The 22,794-nt window shown below is 42.4% G+C and overlaps 2 protein-coding genes across 4 annotated transcripts; one reads left to right on the top strand and one right to left on the bottom strand.

Moving 5' to 3' along the window:
- Positions 1–32: 32 nt before the first annotated feature.
- On the bottom strand, positions 33–13,801 carry LOC100701317 (MOB-like protein phocein). 3 transcript variants are annotated; one of them, XM_013264744.3, is made up of 9 exons: positions 13,644–13,801; positions 11,263–11,418; positions 7,637–7,699; positions 5,234–5,334; positions 4,742–4,784; positions 4,416–4,502; positions 4,242–4,321; positions 3,408–3,519; positions 33–1,814 (listed from the first exon to the last, which is right to left on the bottom strand). In XM_013264744.3, the coding sequence occupies exons 1-9, from the start codon at positions 13,761–13,763 to the stop codon at positions 1,680–1,682; spliced, it is 897 nt and encodes a 298-aa protein (XP_013120198.1). In that variant the 5' UTR covers positions 13,764–13,801; the 3' UTR covers positions 33–1,679. The 3 variants fall into 3 exon arrangements, with proteins under 3 accessions (XP_013120198.1, XP_005475232.1, XP_005475234.2); XM_005475175.4 differs by lacking the exons at positions 11,263–11,418; positions 13,644–13,801 and adding an exon at positions 8,388–9,098; XM_005475177.4 differs by lacking the exons at positions 33–1,814; positions 3,408–3,519; positions 4,242–4,321; ... (2 more) ...; positions 5,234–5,334; positions 7,637–7,699 and adding exons at positions 9,418–10,030; positions 10,111–10,200.
- Positions 13,802–14,179: 378 nt separating this feature from the next.
- On the top strand, positions 14,180–21,086 carry hspd1 (heat shock 60 protein 1). Its single transcript, XM_003456274.4, has 11 exons — positions 14,180–14,336; positions 15,794–15,969; positions 16,804–17,139; positions 17,219–17,314; positions 17,454–17,547; positions 18,324–18,492; positions 18,616–18,715; positions 18,802–19,047; positions 19,126–19,300; positions 19,393–19,571; positions 19,723–21,086. Exons 2-11 carry the CDS (start codon positions 15,796–15,798, stop codon positions 19,879–19,881), a joined length of 1,728 nt encoding a protein of 575 aa, XP_003456322.1. The 5' UTR covers positions 14,180–14,336; positions 15,794–15,795; the 3' UTR covers positions 19,882–21,086.
- Positions 21,087–22,794: the final 1,708 nt, after the last annotated feature.

Below are 22,794 nucleotides of genomic sequence, written 5' to 3'. Positions count from 1 at the left end.
ACTGATTAACCACACGACCACACACAAGTCTGAATAATAGTCTTTTTGTTTTTATTAACAGACATGAAAATGTCAACAGTAACAAAATTTTTTTTAGTTCATTAAAAAAAAAAAAAGTGGGTTGGATCAGGCTCCTCCCACAAAATAACTTAACGAGGGAGAGGGTAAAAGAAGGTTGTGCTCTGACACGTAAATGTGGCTGATGTTCTCTCCTTCCTTGATGCCTTATTGAATGCTTAAAGCAACTAAACGTTGCCCAATGCTGCAGGAGATGAGAACATCAGGCACACTGGACACAGTATTATGAAGTGGGGACATGTCACGATGCAGGATCAGAGTTAGCCAAACAGCCTTCACACATCATGTCAAAGGCCAAAGAATCTCTGACTGCTAGTACACATACAGAGCTAAGAGATTACGGTTTTCTTTGTTCACTACCACACGAACCGCACACCTACATTGTGTTTTAATAGCATTATTAAGTCAGCAGGCTAATTTAGTGATCCATCTCATGGGACACCCCCAAATCGGACTGGTAGGCAATACAAGCAAAAAGAACAGAAGCAGTCAGGAGAAAAGTGCACAGAAAACATGAGTGAATTTAAACAGGAGTGGCAGAGGGTTTATATACACAGAAGGAGGGAGAGCTGTCAGTGTGGGCCTTTCTCAACAATACAGGTCACCATAGTTACAGAGGCTTTCTGCAAATCCAGCTGCCTGAGGAAGATTAGCCTGCAATATCCAGAGCGAGAGGCAACGTGGCGTCACGGCTCCGTCACTGCTGAGGATGGATGAATACCTGCGAGAACAGCTTCGTGCTCTATGCTCGGTACACTGTGTTATAATGTAGACAATCAAAGTGTGTGGGAACTAAAAAGGGCTCCAAACGTTAGCCAACCATACAAAACTGACTCCAAGCTTTAAAGCTGCTGCATATTTCCTTCAAATCTGAAGAATGCTCCTCTAAGCAGGAACTGCTGGAGGGTAAAACCTTTCACACTGTAGTTCCCCATCAGTATTTAAGCTTTCATGGTTAATGCTGTTAAAGTTGTCCTTATTTACATGGTATTTATGATTCCTTTATTTCTTCTCATCTAAAATAGGATTATGTGTGCTAAAAAACAAAAAATGAATCCCTTTATTCTAAATATAGTGAAGATAAATCTGAGATGGCCTACACTGGTGGGCGAGTGAAGTAAAGAGGCACAGAGGGTCGTTAAATTCAAGTACAGTCACAATGGATCTAAATGAGTGTTTTCATCTGCTGGAAAACTAAATGCCTCCAGCGTGCTGGGAAGCAGCCACGGAGCCGTGAGCACACAAGCTGGATCCTGTGGACATGCGGGGTTATGAACAGGGTTTCCCTACAGGAGAAGTGTGAGACCAGGGCTGTACCCCCAACCTCTGAGTGGAAATAGAAAATATAATTGTGTCCTGCAGGCATGACTGAACTCTGCTCCTGGTCATCTTTACCCTTACTTCCTTTCAGATAGATACAGGTGACTGGGGAGGAGGGACATGGACAGTGTTACTAGACGGGAGCCTCAATACACTGGGGGGTGTGTGTGTCTGTGTGTGTGTGTGTGTGTGTGTGTGAGAGAGATGAATGCGTCTCCTCTGTAATGTAGAAATATGTTTACATGTGTCTCCCTTATGGTGGCAGCAGCAGGAGCCATCTCTTAGGCTTCGCTCTCCCCAGCTGAAGAGGTGTTCTGCACTTCCTCCTCCAGGATGGGAACGATCAGGTTGTCCTTGGACATCAGGTTGTACTTCATCACGAAGCGTGTGAACCGGTGACACAGGAACGTTTCATTCTGCACACAGACATATGTAGCAATGATCACACTAACCAGTTTGTCTCCTTCACAGCACCCAGTGTGTTATCAGTTCACGGTGTTCTAAAAGAGGCTGGAAACAGTTAGACCACGCGACTGCACTGCTGGAAATGTTCTTGTGCTAAAGCTAAACGGTGAGAGGCATTTGTGTTTCTACTTTATGGATTCAGAACACACTCCTGTCCTATCATCATGTTCCTCTTACTTTCTGAGAAAGAAGCATATATGAAGCTTAATCCTCATGATGCCAGAGAACAAAGCATGCTGCCATTGCTGCTGAATTCACTTCAAACACTTCATAAATAAATAAAGAATAAGCAAACAGCTTATCACAAGTAATTTCTTTTCTTTTTTTAACGACACTTAAACCTAACATTAGCTAGCATAATGTTAGCTTATAACCAGCTGTTCAGCTGGCTACAGCAGTGTCTCATGTTTCATCTTCTGACAAAAACTGTAACAATATTGTAATAAAGAGGCATGTTTATGTACATTTTCTTATGTTGGAGCCACGACTTGAGTTCAGGAGATAAGGTGGAAATAAGGGAGGACACAGCAGTGGTGGGTGAGGCAGATGAAGTAGGAGGAGAACGGTGATAAAAAGACAAATGTGCAAATCTTAAATCTTCACTTATAGTTTCAGAGTTGTGATTTGGACATATCGACAAGAAAAACTCAAAATAACCCTCCTTGGATGGAATGCCCTGCTGATGGTAACTAGTTGTCACATCATTAAAATTCTTATTTGCTTAGACATTAGGGACTTGTATAAATAGTCTTTTCTTCAAGCTAATGTGAACAAACTGCTTATATCCCAACACAGCAGCTAGCTGGCTAACGTATATGTGCTTACTCACCAGTGTCACCATTAAAATGCTAAAAGTTTGATTTGTTGGACTGATGTGGAGTCTGTGTGTAGTTTGCTGCCACCGAGCACAGTGGAGGTAAAGCACTGAGTGATTGTTCATAAGCATCGTTTAGATCAGGGGTCCCCAATCCCAGTCCACGAGGGCTGGTGTCCCTGCAGGTTTTAGATGTGTCCTTGATCCATCACAGCTGATTTAAATGGATAAATGACCTTCTCAACATGTCTTGAAGTTCTCCAGAGGCCTGGTAATGAAGTAATCATGTGATTCAGGTGTGTTGACACAGGGTGAGATTTAAAACCTGCAGGGACACCGGCCCTCATGGACTGGGATTGGGGACCCTTGGTTTAGATTTAGAGAACTGTTTCACAGTTTTTCGTGTGAAGTCACTCAGAGACGGGGAACGTCTCACTTTTTCTATGTTTTGTTACAATCCATTTAGCAATTGAAATGGAAATAAAATGGGGGAAAAAAAGTAACTTGAACAGCACATTTACTTAAATCCAATGATGAACACAGTAAAAACACAAGAGATTAAATGAAAAGACTATAAGAGTCTGTATGACCTCTTTAAGTTTGGTTTCTGTAACAGCAAAAAGAACAAAAAATCCATACCAGGAAGGAACAAATAAAATCATATTTTAGAATTTCTAGCTTCACAGCAGCAACCAGAGAGCGATGGGAAGCAAAGGTTGTAAACACCTACCTCATACTTGTCAAATATCTGGCGATGATGGAAGTAAGCATGAGAGAATATCCTATAGATGCGACGACAAACAGAGCCCAGCTTCGCCACTGATGACTCCTTGATGCTCACCCTGTAGACACAAACCAGTGGTGATTTAGCTTGTGCACTGGGAGCGTCATAGCATGGGTTTCCATAGCTGAGCAGCTGCTGGTGTAATGTATAGATGCCCCATTACTTTGTCCATACAAACCAACTATCCAATCTCATCTAAGGCACTGTGCTTTACCCTGTCTACAGTGTGCGCACATGCAAGCCACTTTACAACCCACCACCACCCCAGCTCCAACACTTTATTCCACCTCTCATGTAATCAAGTCATGTCTGTGGTGGCTGATGCCTGCTCTGGGTCTCAGAACAGAGTCAAAGTCAAACAGCAATTTAAAGTGATACAGTTGTGCATAACTTTTAATAAAACACTGGCAACCACCAGCACTAGCCATCAGCTTCCTAGCAAACACACCTGTGGTATGAATTGTAAAAATCCTACATCCCCCCTCTTTCTCGAGTCGTCACATTCACAAGGGTTTTAGAGAACTTGACCTCTGACCTTTAGATCGAGGTCACATTTGTTTTAAATCATCCGAGATTTTTAGTAGAAGCACCTAGAGTCAATTTGAAGCTTGAAGATTACTTTTGGAGCTTGGATACTGAAATCAGCTGCCTGCTGAAAATGATGCCTCAAGAGTATTAAGAGTGAACAGAAACAGTGATTATTCAGCTCAGCAAACAATGACCTGAAATTGATTTGATACTATTCTATAAATTATAGCTGCTTAATGGAAAACGACTGACCTGCTGGGGAAGTATTTGTTGCTATTAAGAAGGCAGGCAGCTCCGTCCAGCGTGTGCCTGGTGTAATCAATGGCAGGGCACTGTGGAAGCAGCAGCAGAACAAAACACACAAACCCATCAATGTGAGAGCAGCTGCTTGAAAAGCTTGAGTGACAGCTGGAAGCTTTGACTCACTTCTTTGGGTGTCTTGTGGGCAGCACATAAAAAGATCCACTGCTCTGTGGCTGTCATCTGGGTGCAGGTGTCTGGATGGCACTCACTCTGCAGGCAGAAAGACCAACATCACTGCAGCTAACTGTCTCTTACTAAACTAACTACTTGATGTTCCTGAACCCTTCTGCACTAGAAAGAAATATTCCTGGTTTACAAATGCAATATTTTTTAAATCTTAAGTGAGACCTGATTTAGATCTATAGAGCATTAAGGCACATTTCTGAGATGAAAGAATCCTCAAACCCAAAAATTACCAAAGGAAGTTTGTGGTGATTTAGTGTACTCACTTGCAGTTTCACAGCTAGCCCATTGAGCTCCAGGCAGAACTGCCTACAAAGGGATCCAATAAAAGCAAGGTTAAAACAAAATATCCTCTGATCACATGATTTCTTCTTCTGCAGCCAGGTTTTAGCCCAACTGTGAGCACAAGATTTAAGATAGTAGAGATCGCCTATACTTCACTTTCTTTTCATCTGGAAGCTCCTCATATCTGAACAAAGAATCTCTAGAAACAGCACTGGTCTACAAATTCAATTTAATTTAATGCTTTCTTCAGAGAAGTTACTAAAAACTGATTGCACGCAGTAGAAATAAGCACAAGACCGAACACAGAACTAATGAAGCCTACAAAACATTTCATGTTTTAGAAACAAAACAAAGTACACTATATAGTGTGCTATAGGCTACTGTGTTATATGCCAGCATATAAAAGGACATTTTATGGATGCTTGTCTGCAGGTCTGATCCTGTTTGGAAAAATGTGCCCCGAGACTTCTTACCTAAGGTGCTCATACTTCCACACGCCCTCATCCTGACCCTCAGGAGGTTCCAGGATTTTGTCGATATTGGAGCAGTCTGACCGGATGTTCTGCTGAATATACTGACACAGAGAAAACACACACGTTAGTACAGACTCTCAACTTACAGTCCAGTCTGACTTTCATCACCTGACACATGGTGAACATGCAGTGAATGTGTTCATACATCACAAAAGGCCAATGACAATGCAAACAGTGCCGCACCAAACCAATAATGTGTTTGGAATAAAGTCAGAGCCACACCAGGTAGGCTGACACACACAGCAGAGAGCAGCCAGCAGCACATGAGTAAATGTTTGGGCCAGTGTCAGCCACACCGGTACGCTAGGAGTATGACTCTGATGGAAAAAAAAAGAAAATAACAATAGAAATGTTAAGGAAAACTTGAGTGACAACATTATTAAAAACAAGATGTCACAACAAGCACAGCTCACAACCCAAAGCTCAGAGCGCTAACCCTACTGCTGAAAAGAAAGCACAGAGGAATTTGCAGAGATTTTGGCTACTTAAAGTTAGAAAAAACAGCAAACACTGCAAACTGTCTCAAAATCATGTTCTGACAGAAGCAGGTAAAGACAACACATGATGCCTGCAAGCACAGTCAAAAATGTCAAACTGAACTGGCTGATTAAAGTCACTGACCCTCAGGTGTCTTTGCACTTACACAGAGCGTATAGGGACAACTGCACAGCTGTGTCATACTTTGCTACCACACTGGATTTGTAGCCAAGCTGCACATCTCACTCAGAGCTTCTACTGAATGGATCACATGAACTGTAGTAACTCTGCCAACAGAGTGTTTGTGTGAAACTAATTTACAACAAATAACAAAGTCAACATATGTGGAAAGTGAATTTGATTGAACATCAGCTAAATGTGATGCCTTTCTGCCCAAAAAGACCATTACTGTTAAAAAGCAGGTTCAATCAGTTCTTTTCATGTTCTTTAGTTTCCTTCAGCATAATCTCAATTTATTAAATGCAAATCTCTATATTATGTTATATTTTAAAATATTAATCAGTCGGTGGCTTTTAAACATTTAGAAGTTTGGGCGGTTGGTTAACGTCAACCACATAAAACTTAAGACCTGCAGACATTTGTAGGTTTTTTTTAAATCTCTCAAATTCAATTCAGAGGTCATTTAAAATTATTTAGACAGCAGCAAAGCAGCTTAAAGCAACTTTAGTTCTGACCCATTTAGCTGCAGAACATTTTTTAAATGCCCAGAGAGCACCAAAGCTTGCATGATGGTGGTGGCGAGAGAAGGGAAAATTTGAAATGTTTTTCTGTGTCAGGACTTCTTCCAGTTTCACCTCTTTGGTTAAAAGTTGGTTTTAAATTGTACTACACATATAAACTCACCCCACTAGCTTGAGTGTGAAATCCCCCCACAGTTTTTTTTAAACCTTTAACAACATTTACACTGACCAAATACAGAGCTCAGGATTGTGACATCACCAGTGTAATGCATAATGGGGTTGTTGTTCAAGCAAGTCCGAGTTGATAATGGAATATATGAAGATAGATGGTGCTTTTGGGTTTGAAAGCTAAATTGCTGCGTTTTAAAATGACAAAACAGCACATGTGACTGGAATGGAAACCCTTTTCCAGACAGGAAGGAGCTTGGCTTGGGCAGCAGTTGGAAGAAGGAAACGTATAACCTTGAACATCATTTTGAAAAATATGTTATTGTGATCACAGGAATGTCATACCGCAAAGTTATAATTACACTACATTTAACTGTTGTAGTTACATGTTGTAGGGCTGTTGTTATGCTACACACCCTAGGTGTGTCAGTTATCTAGGTTGTAGCTACCTGGCAGCATAGCTGGAATCAAAGAAAGTCTTCATGCCTTGGTTTTGAAAAACAGATTCTGCGATAGTGTGATCATGGCCGGGCTACGACAGTGAACACACAGAAGTCGAGGTGGATACTGCTGACTGGTATCAATGGAGAACAAAAAAAGCTCCTGCAGCTGCTCCTGCACCAGAGCACAAAGTGTTTCAATGACACGATGTGCCATAATAAAAGCCCAAACTACTATGTATCTGAATGACTCGTTTTTCAGACTTACAGTACAGTTTAGTTAAACTACGAAGTAGAACATGTAAGGATATTATTACAGTGCAACATTAAATTCATTAGCCCGTTTTCCTCCTTATGCCTGCTAGGGTCTAACTTTGTTTTGTTTGAACAACATGGTGCCTATCACAATGCATTGCGATTTCCGAGCTCTATGTAGTCAAGTTCTTGCCTACTTTGAGCAACTTTAAGCTCAAGCGATAAGACAGCAGTACCAGACAGTGTAAAATTGGGTGGGGAACACACCCACACACAAATACACACATAAAATGTCAACCCACCTGTTGGACAGCCAGGGTGCTGTCCATCTCCTCAAATGATTCATCCGGCCAGTTGTAGAAATCCTGCACAATGAAGAAGGACGGTATTAGTGTGCACTCAGTGTTTGGAGCTGGCAATGTATCGCCGGTTAACCAAAGCTACTCTATATAGCTAGCTTATAATATGACTGTCACCTGACGTAAAGTGAAAAGAAATTGCCAATCCTGGCAGTTTATATATCACATATGACACACATGGAGAGGGGGGGTAACGGGATGACAAACTGTCGGTGACAGGTGAAGTTTTTCGGGGGATAACACGTTAGTACCAAAGTTAACAGCCAGTTTTCCTACATTACTCTGAGCTCCGGAGGCAGATAGCTAGCTACATAGTTATGTATCGTCTATTGGGGTATGACTATTTCCTGCAAAGCTCCGGCGAAATTAACAATATTCGTCGGACGCGTGGATCGAGGTATGTGTAAAAATGTATCATCATACTGGCGTAGGAATTATTCAAGCCGAACGCTTATTCAGAACAGGGAAAGCAGGACCAAGAGTTGTTAACATTACTCCAGGAACTAGACGGCGCAACCGCTAATCTTAGCTAGCTGGCTATTTCCAGGTCAGGCCCTTCCTATACGCTGTCTGCGACAAAGTTGTCGCGAAAATAAGGACGATAATGCCGTACAGCACCACGGACGCAGCTTCTCCCAGCCGCGGAGAGGGTTCTTGTACTCATGCTGGAGTGATTCTACAGACCACAACTCACCTTCGCCTTGGTTCCAGGCCGATTCCTCCTGAGAACTGCAGTACCCTCCGCCATGACCATCTCGACAGAATACCCGGATGTTCGTCAGCCGCGGTGTTGTAGCTGCTGAGCGGATACGGTAACACAAAGGCTCAAACTTCATTCTTATGTAAGGAGACCCGTATCAGTGATAGGGCACTTTTCTTTAGCCAATACGATATGCAGGGGGTTCGCATACCTGCAAAATGCCACTGAGAAAGGCAGAGACCAACATGACAAGCACCAAAAACACAGTGTTTAATGTAGTTTAAGAAAATCCAGCTTTCTCACTTTCTGTCTACAAAGAGAGGCGCTGTGATTGAGTTAGGAATCTGTAGTTTTTCTTTTTACTGTAGGTTTCTCTATGTTTCATGGGTTGTTTAGTTACAGGCACAGGCTCAAGTGGGATTTGGCTAGTTGAGGAACCTTAAAATCGGATTTAGTAACGCTGAGAAACGAATTCCTTAGAAATAAATAATTTGTTTTGATCAGCTGATCTGTGCTGCTCCTTCCACATGCACTGCTCATTGTGGGTTTAGTCATATGCATTTAAGATATAAGCAGATATTTCAGGAGGCATGTGGCTGATTTCCCAACCCCCACACACTCAAAGTTAGTATAAAAGTGAGAATTTATTGGGTAAATCTAATCGATAACCTTAAATATACATTAATATCTGCTATAACCTAGCATTAACCATGAACAACAGGTCTGCTCTGTACCAGTCCAATATATACTTTACTACAAACTAACCAGTTTAGCCTGTAACACCTGAAGTTCAAATTAGTCAAAATGAATATACTTCTGGTTTGCATTATGTTCCACAAAAACCATATTCATCAGTACATTATGTATAAGTTTGATATTTGATTTAAAAACATACGATTTACATTTAAACATGATTTAAATAAATTAGAACAGTAAGGTTCCATTTTAGCAAATGTCACTCATTGAGCAGTTGTTACTTTTGAAAAGTTTCCCTTTCAGCTACACAAATCTTTCTCCGTCTCTCAGTGTTGCACATTGTTTCGTGTTTATTTCTTCTCTGCCTCAGAAATACAGCAACTTTACATTTACGTCATTTCATGTTGTTCCAGCCCACTTTAACCTCTGCTTACAGATGTTATACTACTAGATGCTGTGGTTTTACTGTCATTTCAAAGATTTAAAGCAGTCACTTAAAGTGCAGCAACACTATCTGAAACTACAACACCTGCTGCAAACCTAAAACTGCAGCTAAGACTAAAGCAAAACCAAAACAGCCAAAGTTATAGCAGCACCTTTGGTGTTTAACTTTTTCTGTGCTTGCAGTTTTTTCTTTATGTGAACAAAAGCCTATTAAACTTTCCTTCTGCCAAGATTACACAAGTATCACACAGTTTCAGGTGGAGGCGTGGCTTGTCAAAGGAAAAGCCCAACAATGAGTCTTCACTTTTATTATTGTAACAAAACACGATTAGAATTATTTACAGGAACACAAAGAAGAAAGAAAAAAAAAAAAAAAAAGACAGACATGAATGAACTTAATTTCTTCTCTCCGGGGATGTCAGGGACTTTACATGAGGACTGGCGACTCACTCAACATATTTACCGAGGATATCTGCATCACGGAACAGGAAGTAGTCCTATGGGAGAAAAGACAGGAAAGAATTCAACTAATTTTAGCACAAAGGTGTGGACGGAGTCTGAGGAAACTGCACCGCACCTTGTCATCCAAAACGACTTTAGTCCCACCGTACTCTGGTAGGAGAACCTTCTCCCCAACCTTCACGCTCACTGGATGGATTTCTCCCTTCTGAAATAAGGAGAAAAACATGTTAGGCAGGAAGTAACACCACAGCTGTTACTGAGTCTTTTCTATTTAAAAATCAATAAAAATCTGTATTTTTATTTCACCTATAATTTACAAGAAAATACAGTCTTGCCCTGATCCTAACAGCTTTTTAAAGGGCAGATGACTGAGGATCTGTGCTTCAGCAGGAGTCCTGTTCACTACTGTGTATTTAGAGATACTTTTTTTACTGCAGTTTTCAAATGTATCATTGAGAACCATTGAATAAACCTAGTAGATCCGGTCTGGAGGTCAATCAGACACTGTGACTAGCAGTGCTAACCCGATTCTGTAACCAGGGTTAGGAAATAGTAAAGTCCAGATTTTATTCTCTTAATGCATCATATTTAAAGGTGCAGCACCTTCAGAAAACTAAAACCAGAAATTCTAAAAACTATAACAGACTTTATTTTGAACAGTTTTGCTTTTGCAGGAGCAACTGTGTATACAGAAATAAGAGTCGTGCGCATAAAAAGGATTATGCACAGTGTGTCTAAAACAACCTGCATCAGCCTAACCCTTTAAACCAGGGGTGGGCAACTCCAGGGCTCGAGGGCCGGTGTCCTGCAGGTTTGAGATGCATCCTTGATCCAACACAGCCGATTCAAATGGCTAAATGACCTCCTCAACATGTCTCATACTTCTCCAGAGGCCTGGTAATGAACTCATCATTTGATTCAGGTATGTGACCCAGGGTGAGATCTAAAACACCGGCCCTCAAGGCCTGGAGTTGCCTACCCCTGCTTTAAACCCAATCAGGGGCATTGAAGGATAAGCAATAACTATAATATTGGAATCTTTTCAAAGTAAAAGCCATCTCAAGCATGACATACTGATTCATAACTGTCTTGTTTTGGGGGAAAAAAAATAAAGTTTCTGTTTAAGAGTTCTTAATGTAATTATTGTATTTATTAATGGTATTGTAAATTGTGGGATTTTCCAGTAAATCCCAAAAGCAAAAACAAGCTTTAGTTTATAACAAAAAACATACACTCTTCTTGTAGCAGCTATGCCACATATGCTTACCTGGCTGACAGAGCCAGGTCCAACTGCCACCACTGTGGCCTGCAGCACTTTGCCTTGAGACTTCTCTGGCAGCATGATGCCCCCCTTTGTTACTGTCTCTGCTGTGAAGCGCTCCACAAGCACCCGGTCAAACAGAGGAAGGAATTTTCTGAAAGCCTGAAGACCACACAAAGACGGCACATATTAGCACGACTATCACACTGAGTTTAGGTGAACTGGGCAGCTAATGATGTCCTGATCATACCAACATAACTACTAACATTAACCACTGTTAACTGCCAATACTTCTTATGACCATGTTCACTTGATACCCCTTTCCCTTCATTTCATCATTAACATTCTCAATTATATTTACTCTGACATGAGCCATCATTAGAAATAAACGGAGGAAAAAAAAAAAAATCCTACAAATTTGACTCCAAACTTTTACGTTGGCTCTCTTGTGTAACACACGCTGACTTTGGGTGTTATTGCAACATCTGCGCGCGCACACACACACACACACACACAGATTTGCTGCAAAGGTTTTAAAATGTGAACATCTAACTAGATTCAACGCTTCACATGCTTACAGTTAAGTTAAACTGTAAGTTAATACAGAAACGTGCTGGTTATAATGCATGAGTGAATAATAAGCTGCTGGGTCTGAGTTAAAGAAGGAGGGTGGAGGTCAGCGACAGAGGCAGCCTTTGTCAATCAGTTACTGCTAAACTAAAAATCAACTTATGCTCATTTATCTACTCGAGTCTGAAATCACGAGGGAGGACAACAGCTGCATTTCAAAGAGACACTGATCAACTTTTTCTGTCACAACTTTAAGGACAACATTTTTTTAAAAGCTTCTGGAAACTGAACAAGCAAGAGCTACACAGCTTGTTTCAGACAGAGGATGAATTGAGGCAGCAGATATAGATTTTTAAACTATGAAAAATGTAATTGAGTTTATGAATAAAAATATAAATATATGAAAAGTTTTTTAAAAAAGCAGCTACATGAGTGACCTTCAGTAAAGGTCATTTGTGACTGTGATGGAGGAGGGTGATGGAGTGGGACTGGTCCCAGTTTGATGACTAGGGAAAGGAGGCGGAGCTTCCACACTATGTCTGAGGGGTCCAGGCCAAGGACTCTTCACCTCTCCACTGATAAAACAAACTAACCAACATCAATCAGCCCTGAACTGGGATCAAACATCCTCCTGCTCACTGGTACCAGATAAAATCCAAGGCCAGACGATGAGTTTTCACAAAGTTCTTAACGAGTTGCATAAGCTTATGATTAGCCCCACATTTCTGTCAGATGCACCAACGTTTCTCCTTATACTTCAGCCACTGAAAGTGTTTTGATTGGCTTATGACCTGACAAGAAAACCAGATGTATACTAGACATGTAAATCGAGTATCAAGCTAGTTGAGGGTCTAGTTTTCGCAGACATGGTTTTTACTTACACAAGGCTTCAAAATAACTACCCAACTAAGTGCCTCATAACATTTCAAGATGGCTGACCAGTGGCAAGACTCAGTTCTAGCAGTAACCTGTTCTATACAATGAGTACTTTTGATTTTGTACATTTTTTAAATATTTGCATTACCCTTTACTTACGACAATGTTTCTACACAGTGGTGATCCAACTTTTTCAAAGCAAATGTGTACAGACAAGTATAACTCCCTCTACACTGATAAGCCTTTAAAGAGATTTACTGCAGTAAAAAAAACACTCAATTTTCCTCAAATACGGTGTATAAAGTACTTGAGTACCTCATATTTGTCCTGAATGCAATCTGAGTGCATGCTGCTGTGAAAACTACTTTCAAGCAAACGAAACTTCTGCTGCTCCTGACTCCGAGGCCAGTATTGGATGTCAGTAGTAGTTCAGCAGGAACAATGGGACTGCCTGTCGCTCCTCTATAAACCTCATGCCTGGAGGATTGTGCCCTTGAGCTTGACGGTAAACGCAAATTTGCTGCACCTTGAGTCTGTGTGTGTGTGTGTGTGTGTGTGTGTGTGTGTGAGTGAGTGAGTGAGTGAGTGAATGAATGAATGAATGAATGAATGGCTACACTAAGTGCAATTACTTACCTTTTTACTTCAGCTAACAGTGCGCTCATAGCTGCACCTGTATACAGCTCTTATGATCCCTCATCTAGTTTTAGGTTTTGTGGCCTGCCATTAAGACAAACGTGCATTTGTTTAAGCTCATTCTTAGCTCCCTTGCAGCGTGACCTTGTCACTGATGTTCACTTTAGCTAACATGCTGCTAAGGATAACTAAAAGCTGGTCAATTTATGTAAACGGTCTACTGACTGCGCCCCCTATATCAGAGAACTCGGCGGTGATTGACGCTCGTTTTTTGTTCGCCTTTTTAAATTAACCAGGTACCTTACCATTTCTGGACGTGTATGAAGTCTGAGAGCCGGCGTGGAGCTGCACCCCGAATCCTTGGTGAGCGTGGATCTGGCACGCTGAAGGCTATCTCCACGTGAAGAAATATCCAGAATGCGCATGCGCACTAACCTGCCCTGAACTTGACAGGCGCAACGGAAAGTTCTAGTACACTCAAGGCCAACATCAAAATAATTTTTTAAAAGCACACACATTATTTAATAAAAACAAAACATGTACGGGACATTTTCTAAAACTGTTTAGTGACTTTTCTTTCTTTGAAACACTCCGAGCTGAGGCAATGTTGCACAATGTCAACTTTGACCTTTATTTTTTTCCTCCAATGGCACGCCAGAAAATTCTGGAACCGTCTGCCCAGGAACGAGCATTAATTTATAATTCTACATATTTCTATCCTAATTAACCTATTTTACACACTGTTTTGATTTTATTTTATATAAAACTATAATTCAAGTAATAGTGTGCCCGCACGTTATTATAAATTTTAACAGAAGAGCAGTTTTATTGGGTAGTTATGGTTTATACACAGTCTGGGCGGGCCGGTACATAACCCGGATGTGCTAGGCCATGTGCAGTTCTGTCTCCGTTACTCCACACGACTGTTCTCTCCTCCAGTTGTTATATCATTCCGTCTTGCGGAGCGGCTAGCAGTAAGCCTTTACCTCAAGTCACAGGTAAGTGTGGACACTGCTGCAAGTATCCGAAGCTGCTCAGTTTACGTTACAGCCCGTATACTCGCGAATAGCGCTAGCTTTTATGTAGAGTAGATTCTGCGCGTGCTGCTCAGGAGGCTTGAGTTTGATGGCTCCGCGCTAACAGATTTCTTCCCCTTCTAACTGCAAGGACATGCGAGTAAAGGTGTGACTACAGACTTTAACCGACAGGCTAGCTGTCTCTGTGCTCTCCCTGTTAGTGTATTGTCTCGACTGTGAAATGTGCTTTGCTCGTCTGGAGTAAGAGAAAGAGAGCGAGTGATTAAAAGCAGTTAAAACCCCGCAGTGAGACCGTGTATGAGCACGGATGGAGAAAGCACTTCCACACGTGCTTTCACAAATTTGACCTTGTGACGCACGACCTGAAGAGCGCACGCGTGGGGTGGACGTTTCTTAATCCAGTCACGGTTAATGCACATAGAATTAACAGTCAAGAGACTGAAGCATTTAGAACATTTGAGTCTTTTAATAGTCAACTATCTCATATTTTGAAGTAGTTGCACTTGATTAATTTTTTTTTTTTTGTTAAATATTCATCTGCACTGAATTTACTATAGTTATTGGTCGCTTAGTAGCTTAAATACAGCTTAACTTTAAGTAATTACAACAAGAATTGGGGTAAAGTCACGGGGGGCTTTCTACACGACTTTAAAAACATGGATAATCTGGGGTTACAACCATGTTCCTTAGACCTTAATAACAATGCATGGTTGTAAACCCCATTTAAAAATCTCAGAAAACCAGACAAGGGGCTCTTGCATAATACTGCTGCACAATTTAAACTTAGCTTGTTGTTCTTGCAGTACTCAACAATTTACAATTTCTAGTTTTTGATAAATGATATGTTACTCAATGACTAAAAGATGCTCATTATTCGCTAAGCAGGTGTGATCTGGCTGACTGAAGTCACTGACAGGTTTTCCTAACTGGTTGTAACAGGTTGGCTCTGGGACTACCTTATCATTTTTACTAACCTCTTAATCCTTTTTAGAATGTTCCAGGCTCTTTTTGGTTTGTTTGTGTGTTACTTTGTACCTTAATGAAATATCTTTCAGTTTCAACCACTTAATTGACACATTTTCAGATATTCTGGCTGTGAGATTGTGTCGTTCAGCTATTAATAAAATGTATTCAGCTGCACCTCTTTACTTTTAATATGTAGGCAGGCCAAAACGGTATTAGTAACACTTTAAACCATTAAACTTGCAGATTAATGGTAAGTCCAGGGGACTCTGCCCCCTTGTTGTTTAAGCTGGGCCTGTTTAGTACAATGTTCCTTTATTCATTCCTTCACAAGTCTCATGTCATGCCGTCTGCGGCCACTAGGGGTGTAGTTATTACATATGCGAAGAAATGTAATTAACCTTTGGGATACTTGGAGTCATCATTATGGCCTCACCTGTGTTTTCCTCCCACAGTCATGTTTCGTTTAGCCACAGTCATGAGGCAGGTGAGGCCTGTGAGCCGGGCGCTGGCTCCCCACCTCACACGAGCCTACGCCAAGGATGTGAAGTTTGGGGCTGACGCTCGTGCCCTCATGCTGCAGGGAGTGGACCTGCTGGCTGACGCCGTGGCTGTCACCATGGGCCCAAAGGTAACGCCCCTTTTGAACACTGAGCCCAGTGTTGCTGATATGCAGCACTGTAGTCCTGTTAAGCCTCAGAGATGCATGTAATGTTCCTGTAACACACAAGTCTGTCTTGTATTAGGACTTATTCCTTAGAAGTCTCAAACTATCAAAGGGGCAGTCTCCTTTTAAGATCAGTTTTCAACATTAAAAGCAGAAAAAAAGACAAATAGAAGTGTTCATAAATATTTGGTTTTCAAATTCGACTCGTTTCATAAGTAAAGAGTTCTGAAGTACAGAGCATGTATGTGAGGAGTCTTTGTCACACATTTCCTTCTCCTTGTGATCCCCCCCCCCCCCCTAAATATTAGAGTAGTTTTCTAGGAGACAGTACAGAAAGATCCTTGATATCTTACACTGAGTGTTGGTGTAGGCTTTCAGTTCCTTATCTCGCATTAAGCCAACTTTACTGATTGGTTGGCACTCATAAATACATATATTTGAACCACAGGTGGGTGGGACTGGGGCTTTTTAAGGCAGATATTTGTACACTTTGACTTGATGCCACAAAGGGCTACACTGCCCTCCGCAGACAGAGAACGAACATCACTGAATTTCTTGCCAATAGCAGGTTTAATTTCAGCAAAGAATTGAGACATTATTTGGACTAAAGCAGATATGCTAGCCTAAGTCCTTCATCAGCCAAGTGTTAAACAAAATGCATTAATCAGATGATGCTAAAGGCCTCTTGTAATGCAACAAATGGCACAGAAAATATTGGAGATGAAAGAGTGATTATTTGTCTTTGTGAAACATACTTGTGCAGAACTTTTCATCTCACAACTTTCTGGCTCGTTTCAGGGTCGCACTGTCATCATCGAGCAGAGCTGGGGCAGTCCAAAGGTCACCAAGGATGGCGTGACGGTGGCAAAGAGCATTGATCTGAAGGACAAGTACAAGAACATTGGTGCCAAGCTGGTGCAGGATGTGGCCAACAACACCAACGAGGAGGCCGGCGACGGCACGACCACCGCCACTGTACTGGCTCGCGCCATCGCCAAGGAAGGTTTCGACAACATCAGCAAAGGTGCGAATCCCGTGGAGATTCGCCGAGGTGTCATGATGGCTGTGGAAACCATCATCAACGAGCTGAAGAACCTTTCAAAGCCCGTCACAACCCCCGAGGAGATCGCACAGGTACGGTAATGTTTCTGTTGTCTCCATGAGGTCTCAGGCATTTGGGAATTGAGCTTTAATTATGAGTCTGCTCTTTCAGGTTGCTACAATCTCAGCCAATGGAGATATGGAGATTGGCAACATCATTTCTAATGCCATGAAGAAAGTTGGCCGCAAGGGAGTCATCACCGTTAAGGTTGGTTTCAGAAATTCCTCCTGCTGGAGAAAAGCTCATTTACTCTTCCAATGAATATTCGCTGTCTGATTTTTTTTTTATTATTTTTATTTTTTATTTTTTTGAGGACAGCTTGTAAATGTTTGATTCAATTTGCCAGGATGGGAAGACTCTGCATGATGAGCTGGAGATCATTGAGGGTATGAAGTTTGACCGTGGTTACATCTCACCTTACTTCATCAACACTGCCAAAGGTAAGGCTGCTGAACACAGGTTTCAGCTGTGCATTACTACTCACTAAAAGTTTTAACTGATAAACCGGTGCTGTGGACTCATTATAAAATGACCAGTTACTGTGAAAAGCTTGTACAAGTCCCACTGTCCTACAGGAGCGCAACAAACAAACCAGCTCTAAACTATTTATCCTCTTTAGTTGTTGCCATTAAACTCTTTGTAGTTGCCTGACAAGAATGTCCAGCATAACATGTTAGTTTCTTAAATTTTTATTTTATAGGTTTTGTCTGGATCAGCGTGTTAGACACTTTGTAAATGTGTTATTTCATGTAATACTTGTTTGCACCACAAGATGGTGCAGTGAGCCCAGACAAGGTATTTGTATTCACAGTGGTGACCTGGAAAATAGGCAAAGTCCACTGAGGTAATGGGGTTAGAGCTAAGTAAAGCGTCTAAAGTTCAACAGCAGTGTGGTTCCAAAAACATCTCAACACACTGACTTGTTAAGTGCTGCCCCCTGCTGGAGAAAGTGTAAGCTTTGCAGAAGGTATTTGGAAAAAGTAGCTTAATGCGTCGATAATCAGGGAAAGACAAATTTGAAGTAAAAAAAAAAAAAAAAAAAAAAGACAGAAGCATGCTTTCAAACTTGTCTGAGGTTGCAATCGTCCCCGTCTAACCTCAATACTGTGTGCTGACTGGGTTTAACACACTAAACAGTAAAACATGCAGGTTTTGTAACCATTAAACTGTGAATGGTTTTCATGTACCAAGTCTTGATTTTTCCCATTTCTACCAGGCCAGAAGTGCGAGTTCCAGGATGCCTACCTGCTGCTGAGTGAGAAGAAGATCTCCAGTGTCCAGAGCATTGTGCCAGCTCTGGAAATTGCCAACCAGCACCGTAAACCTCTGGTTATTGTGGCAGAGGACGTGGATGGAGAAGCTTTGAGCACCTTGGTTCTCAACAGGTACGTTGTTGTTGTGAAGTCGGGGACTGAGATGCATGATAACAGGTTAAGAAAAAAGGAAACTACACTGAGGGAACTTTGAATGTGTAGCTATTTATTTATTTTTTTTCCATTTCTTTTCAGGCTGAAGGTTGGGCTTCAGGTGGTAGCAGTTAAAGCCCCAGGCTTTGGCGACAACAGGAAGAACCAGCTGAAGGATATGGCCATCGCCACCGGGGGGACTGTAGGTTCTCATCAGTCTTAAGTGTGGCAACTCTTTTTATATCTGAACTGCCATCTGATGGTATGTCCTCCTTTGTGTGTCTGTAGGTGTTTGGGGATGAGGCTCTGGGCCTGGCTCTTGAGGACATCCAGGCTCATGACTTCGGCAAGGTCGGCGAGGTGCAGATCACTAAAGACGACACCCTGCTGCTGAGGGGAGGAGGCAGCTCTGCTGAGATTGAGAAACGCGCAGCAGAGATCGCAGAGCAGCTGGAGAATACCACCAGTGACTACGAGAAGGAGAAGCTCAATGAGAGGCTGGCAAAGCTTTCGGATGGAGTCGCCATGCTCAAGGTTGGATTCGGCACCATTTGTCGATGAGCAGTGTTTCCTGTGGAGAAGCAAATCTGTGACACCTTTGCTCTATTTCAGGTGGGAGGAACAAGTGATGTGGAGGTGAATGAGAAGAAGGACCGCGTGACAGACGCTCTGAATGCCACCAGGGCAGCTGTTGAGGAGGGCATTGTTCCTGGAGGAGGTTGTGCCCTGCTGCGCTGCATCCCCGCCCTCGACGCCCTCAAACCTGCCAACTCTGACCAGAAGATCGGTAAGATCGTGCTTCGGCCTCTTCACGGTACCGCCCCTGCTCGTAGAGTTACATACGTGCTTCGGTTTTAACGAGCGCCTCGATCTAAACAGGTGTGGACATCATCAGACGGGCGCTCCGTATTCCTGCCATGACCATCGCCAAAAACGCAGGTGTGGAGGGTTCACTCGTAGTGGAAAAGATCCTGCAGGGATCCCCTGAAATGGGCTACGACGCCATGCAGGGAGAGTACGTCAACATGGTGGAGAAGGGCATCATCGACCCCACAAAGGTACAGCTCAGCCAATCACATTCACCCGCAAGATGGATGCTATATATCTTTTTCAAAGAGAACCTTCACAGATATATATCTTTTTGTTTTCTTGTTTTTGTTCATGGCAGATTATGGAGGAGATTTAACTTTTCATTTCCTCCTCTTACAGGTGGTGAGGACAGCACTGATGGATGCTGCAGGAGTAGCATCTCTGCTCTCCACTGCTGAGGCTGTCGTCACAGAGCTCCCCAAGGAGGAGAAGGAAATGCCGGGTGGCATGGGGGGCATGGGGGGCATGGGCGGTATGGGGGGTGGAATGGGTTTCTGAGCCACTCCTCCTGATCTTTGTGTACAGACTCAATCAGGAGCTTAGTGGAGCTGGAGAACTGCCCCCACTGAGCTCTGCCCACAGTGATGGACGGACTGACGACGAAGATGTCAGAGATGCAAATGTTTGATAAATGCTCAAAAGACTTGAGAGCCCACCGAGTCCACCTGCTACACTAGAGTCCTCCTCCAACCTTTTCCATTAGCACTTAACTCCTCGTCGAATGCTCAACAGACTTAAACTAATACCAGTGAAGAAGGAAATTCAGCAGTGTTCATATTTGAGGATGGTCCTGGTTTATTTCTACCTGATGTATTTCCCATGTGGGTCTTTAGGTCATAAACTTTGTACTCACTACATCCGTTGTAGGGAAACAAGGAGTTAAGCTTCTAAACTCCAGAACATCTGGGTCTCCGTCCTCTTGTGTCCCTTCATCGGCTGTCTCCTCTGAGTGAGAGCGGCCTTCTTCACAGTGGCCCAGCTGTACTCAGAAACACAGCTCTCACCTGCTCATCGGGAGGCTGTGTTTCAGGTTTCATGTTGGGTTCACTTGGGATTGCTTTCCATAAATGGAGGGTATGGATTTTGCACAAGTCCAATGTTCTTTGAAAGATGGACGGCAGTTTATCTGCAGTTTAGTGTGGCAACTCCTTGTTACCCTGAACCTCTACGGCACGATCCAAAAGGGAAATAAGCAGGGTGGAATAAACTGTAACTATCCTTAAATGGACCACAGAGCCGCAGCATCTGTCCTTCACTCTTGTCTTTTTTGTTTTGTTTTTTTGTATGTGTTGTCTGTGATTGACTTGAATTCATCTGTGATTGAATTAAAACAGTTTTCGTACATACATGGAGCCTTTCTCCATCCTGTCTTGTTACAACTGGACAAAGAGTGCCTAAGTGACCAGAAGTGGAGGGTCATCAGGAGCCCGTGTAGTCTGAATGTTTACTGAGTCACGTTTCTGCATCAGAGTGTACAGCTGATTGTATGTGAGGGGCTCGGGATCCTTTGCTACGGAGTAGATGTGAAATCCTTCGTTTCCTCCAGCTTCATCGTGGCACAGCACTCACAGAAGGCAACCAGAGAGTGATCTTTGTCTTGCTACTTTATTCCAAACAGCAGTGATGGTTCCACTACTCTTGTGTAGATGTTAATTGTGATTTCTTTTATAATTTTCATTAATAAACTCTTATTCTGATGTGCAGATTCATGTTTGTTTCTGCTATGTAGTCTCCACGAATCAGTTTAGTAAAGCAAGTTGGGGTTAAGTTTGTCTTCTCAACCATAGCTCACCTTCTGTTCAACAATCCAGGCAGAAGCTGAAGATGTCTTGCTAGTACAACTGTGAAAACGATACAGATGAAACTTGTGCATAAACATTAGCAGATGGAGGTTTAAGTACAGATTTCTGCATATACACAGTTTGTCCAGTCGCTCCCACCTGTTTCCAAGCCATTCAGGCCTTATTGTTGCAGAAAGGTCTCTGTGTCCAGTGTTTTGCTACAGTAGTTCCTGTCAAAGTGGGCTTTAATGTTTAACCTCAGTAAACGGCTAATAATCATCACACCAAGTCAGGCATGGCTCTAACTTTGGGACCAAAGTGAGCACTGTTTGCCTTTATGAAGATGTTGGGACCATTTAGAAACCCAGTATGTCCCCATCACAAGGCCAGTGTTTAATTTATGATCCACTAAATTTAATTAGAGGACCACAGAATACACTGCAGGGCTTTTTTGTCAGCTGCTTATGCTTTGGCAAAATGACTCCTACCCACTGATGGTATTATGTACAGCAGGGATGGGGAACTCCAGGGCTCGAGGGCCGGTGTCCTGCAGGTTTTAGATGTGTCCTTGATCCAACACAGCTGATTTAAATGGCTAAATGACCTCCTCAACATGTCTCATACTTCTCCAGAGGCCTAGTAATGAACTAACAGTGTTGGGAAGGTTACTTTTAAAATGTATTCCACTACAGATTACATGCCCCAAAATGTATTCTGTAACGTATTCCGTTATGTTACTCAATGAGAGTAACGTATTCTGAATACTTTGGATTACTTAACCCTTAGATCAGGGGTCGGCAACCTGCGGCTCTTTAGTCCTTATAGTGCGGCTCCGCGTGGTTTGGGAAAATAAATTAGAAGTATTTCGCTGAAGTGTATTTTATTTATGTTAGTTCTTTTTTAACTTGTAGTTCTAAATTGGAAGATTATTGTGATTTTGAAATATAAAAATAAAATTATATTCTATTATTTTTTCATCGCTCAAAATAAGCGTCACACTCGCGGAAGCCGGTGTACCCGCCGAAACGCCGTGCATTTATCGAGACTTTCAACCCCAGGTAGGCCAATTATGGATCTTCGGATCCACATTATGTCAGCAGCTGTTCTCCACCGTGAACTATATTAAAAACAAACACCGCTCACGCCTCACAGATGACAGCTTACAGTCCTGCGTAAAGATGAAAGTGACTTCGTATATCCCCGATCTGCAGACGCTGTGCGCTGAGGTTCAGGAGCAGAAGTCTTATTGTAAACATACCACGGCAGACCCGACGATGTTTCCATGAACACGCTTTTCAGCATGTCTTTATTGACCACTTTTCACACACGGTTGCTGTACGCATACAGCCGGCTGTAGCTTTGCAGCTCACAGCCCGACACATACCAACACAACAGCATAGATAGCGCAGACGTAAAGGCGGCGAGGCGTGATTGCGGGTGTCGCTCAGGTGCGTCCGCATCCCCTGCAGCGGCGCTGCAGACCACGCCCCGCCACACACAGTAACCAGGTAAAATACATATTTAGGCAGAATTTTGCAAATATCTATTTTTCATCTTTTAGCAGCATAGAGCTTTTTTCCAGTTATTTTTTAAGAGTCAGGTCAAGGCTCCAACAGCCCAAAGGCGATAT

Source organism: Oreochromis niloticus, linkage group LG16 (genome assembly GCF_001858045.2).
Source record: "Oreochromis niloticus isolate F11D_XX linkage group LG16, O_niloticus_UMD_NMBU, whole genome shotgun sequence".
Classification (NCBI taxonomy): domain Eukaryota; kingdom Metazoa; phylum Chordata; class Actinopteri; order Cichliformes; family Cichlidae; genus Oreochromis; species Oreochromis niloticus.
This window is presented reverse-complemented; position numbering and strand designations above follow the sequence as displayed.

Excerpts from the sequence above, each read along its gene's own strand:
- LOC100701317 (XM_013264744.3), bottom strand. The coding sequence starts at position 13,763 with ATGCGCATTCTGGATATTTCTTCACGTGGAGATAGCCTTCAGCGTGCC. Across the intron at positions 4,785-5,233 it reads TGGAAGTATGAGCACCTTAG|GCAGTTCTGCCTGGAGCTCA; the intron begins GTAAGAAGTCTC and ends ATCCCTTTGTAG. Across the intron at positions 3,520-4,241 it reads AACAAATACTTCCCCAGCAG|GGTGAGCATCAAGGAGTCAT; the intron begins GTCAGTCGTTTT and ends TTGTGTCTACAG.
- hspd1 (XM_003456274.4), top strand. The coding sequence starts at position 15,796 with ATGTTTCGTTTAGCCACAGTCATGAGGCAGGTGAGGCCTGTGAGCCGG. Across the intron at positions 18,493-18,615 it reads AGCACCTTGGTTCTCAACAG|GCTGAAGGTTGGGCTTCAGG; the intron begins GTACGTTGTTGT and ends ATTTCTTTTCAG. Across the intron at positions 19,301-19,392 it reads CAACTCTGACCAGAAGATCG|GTGTGGACATCATCAGACGG; the intron begins GTAAGATCGTGC and ends CGATCTAAACAG.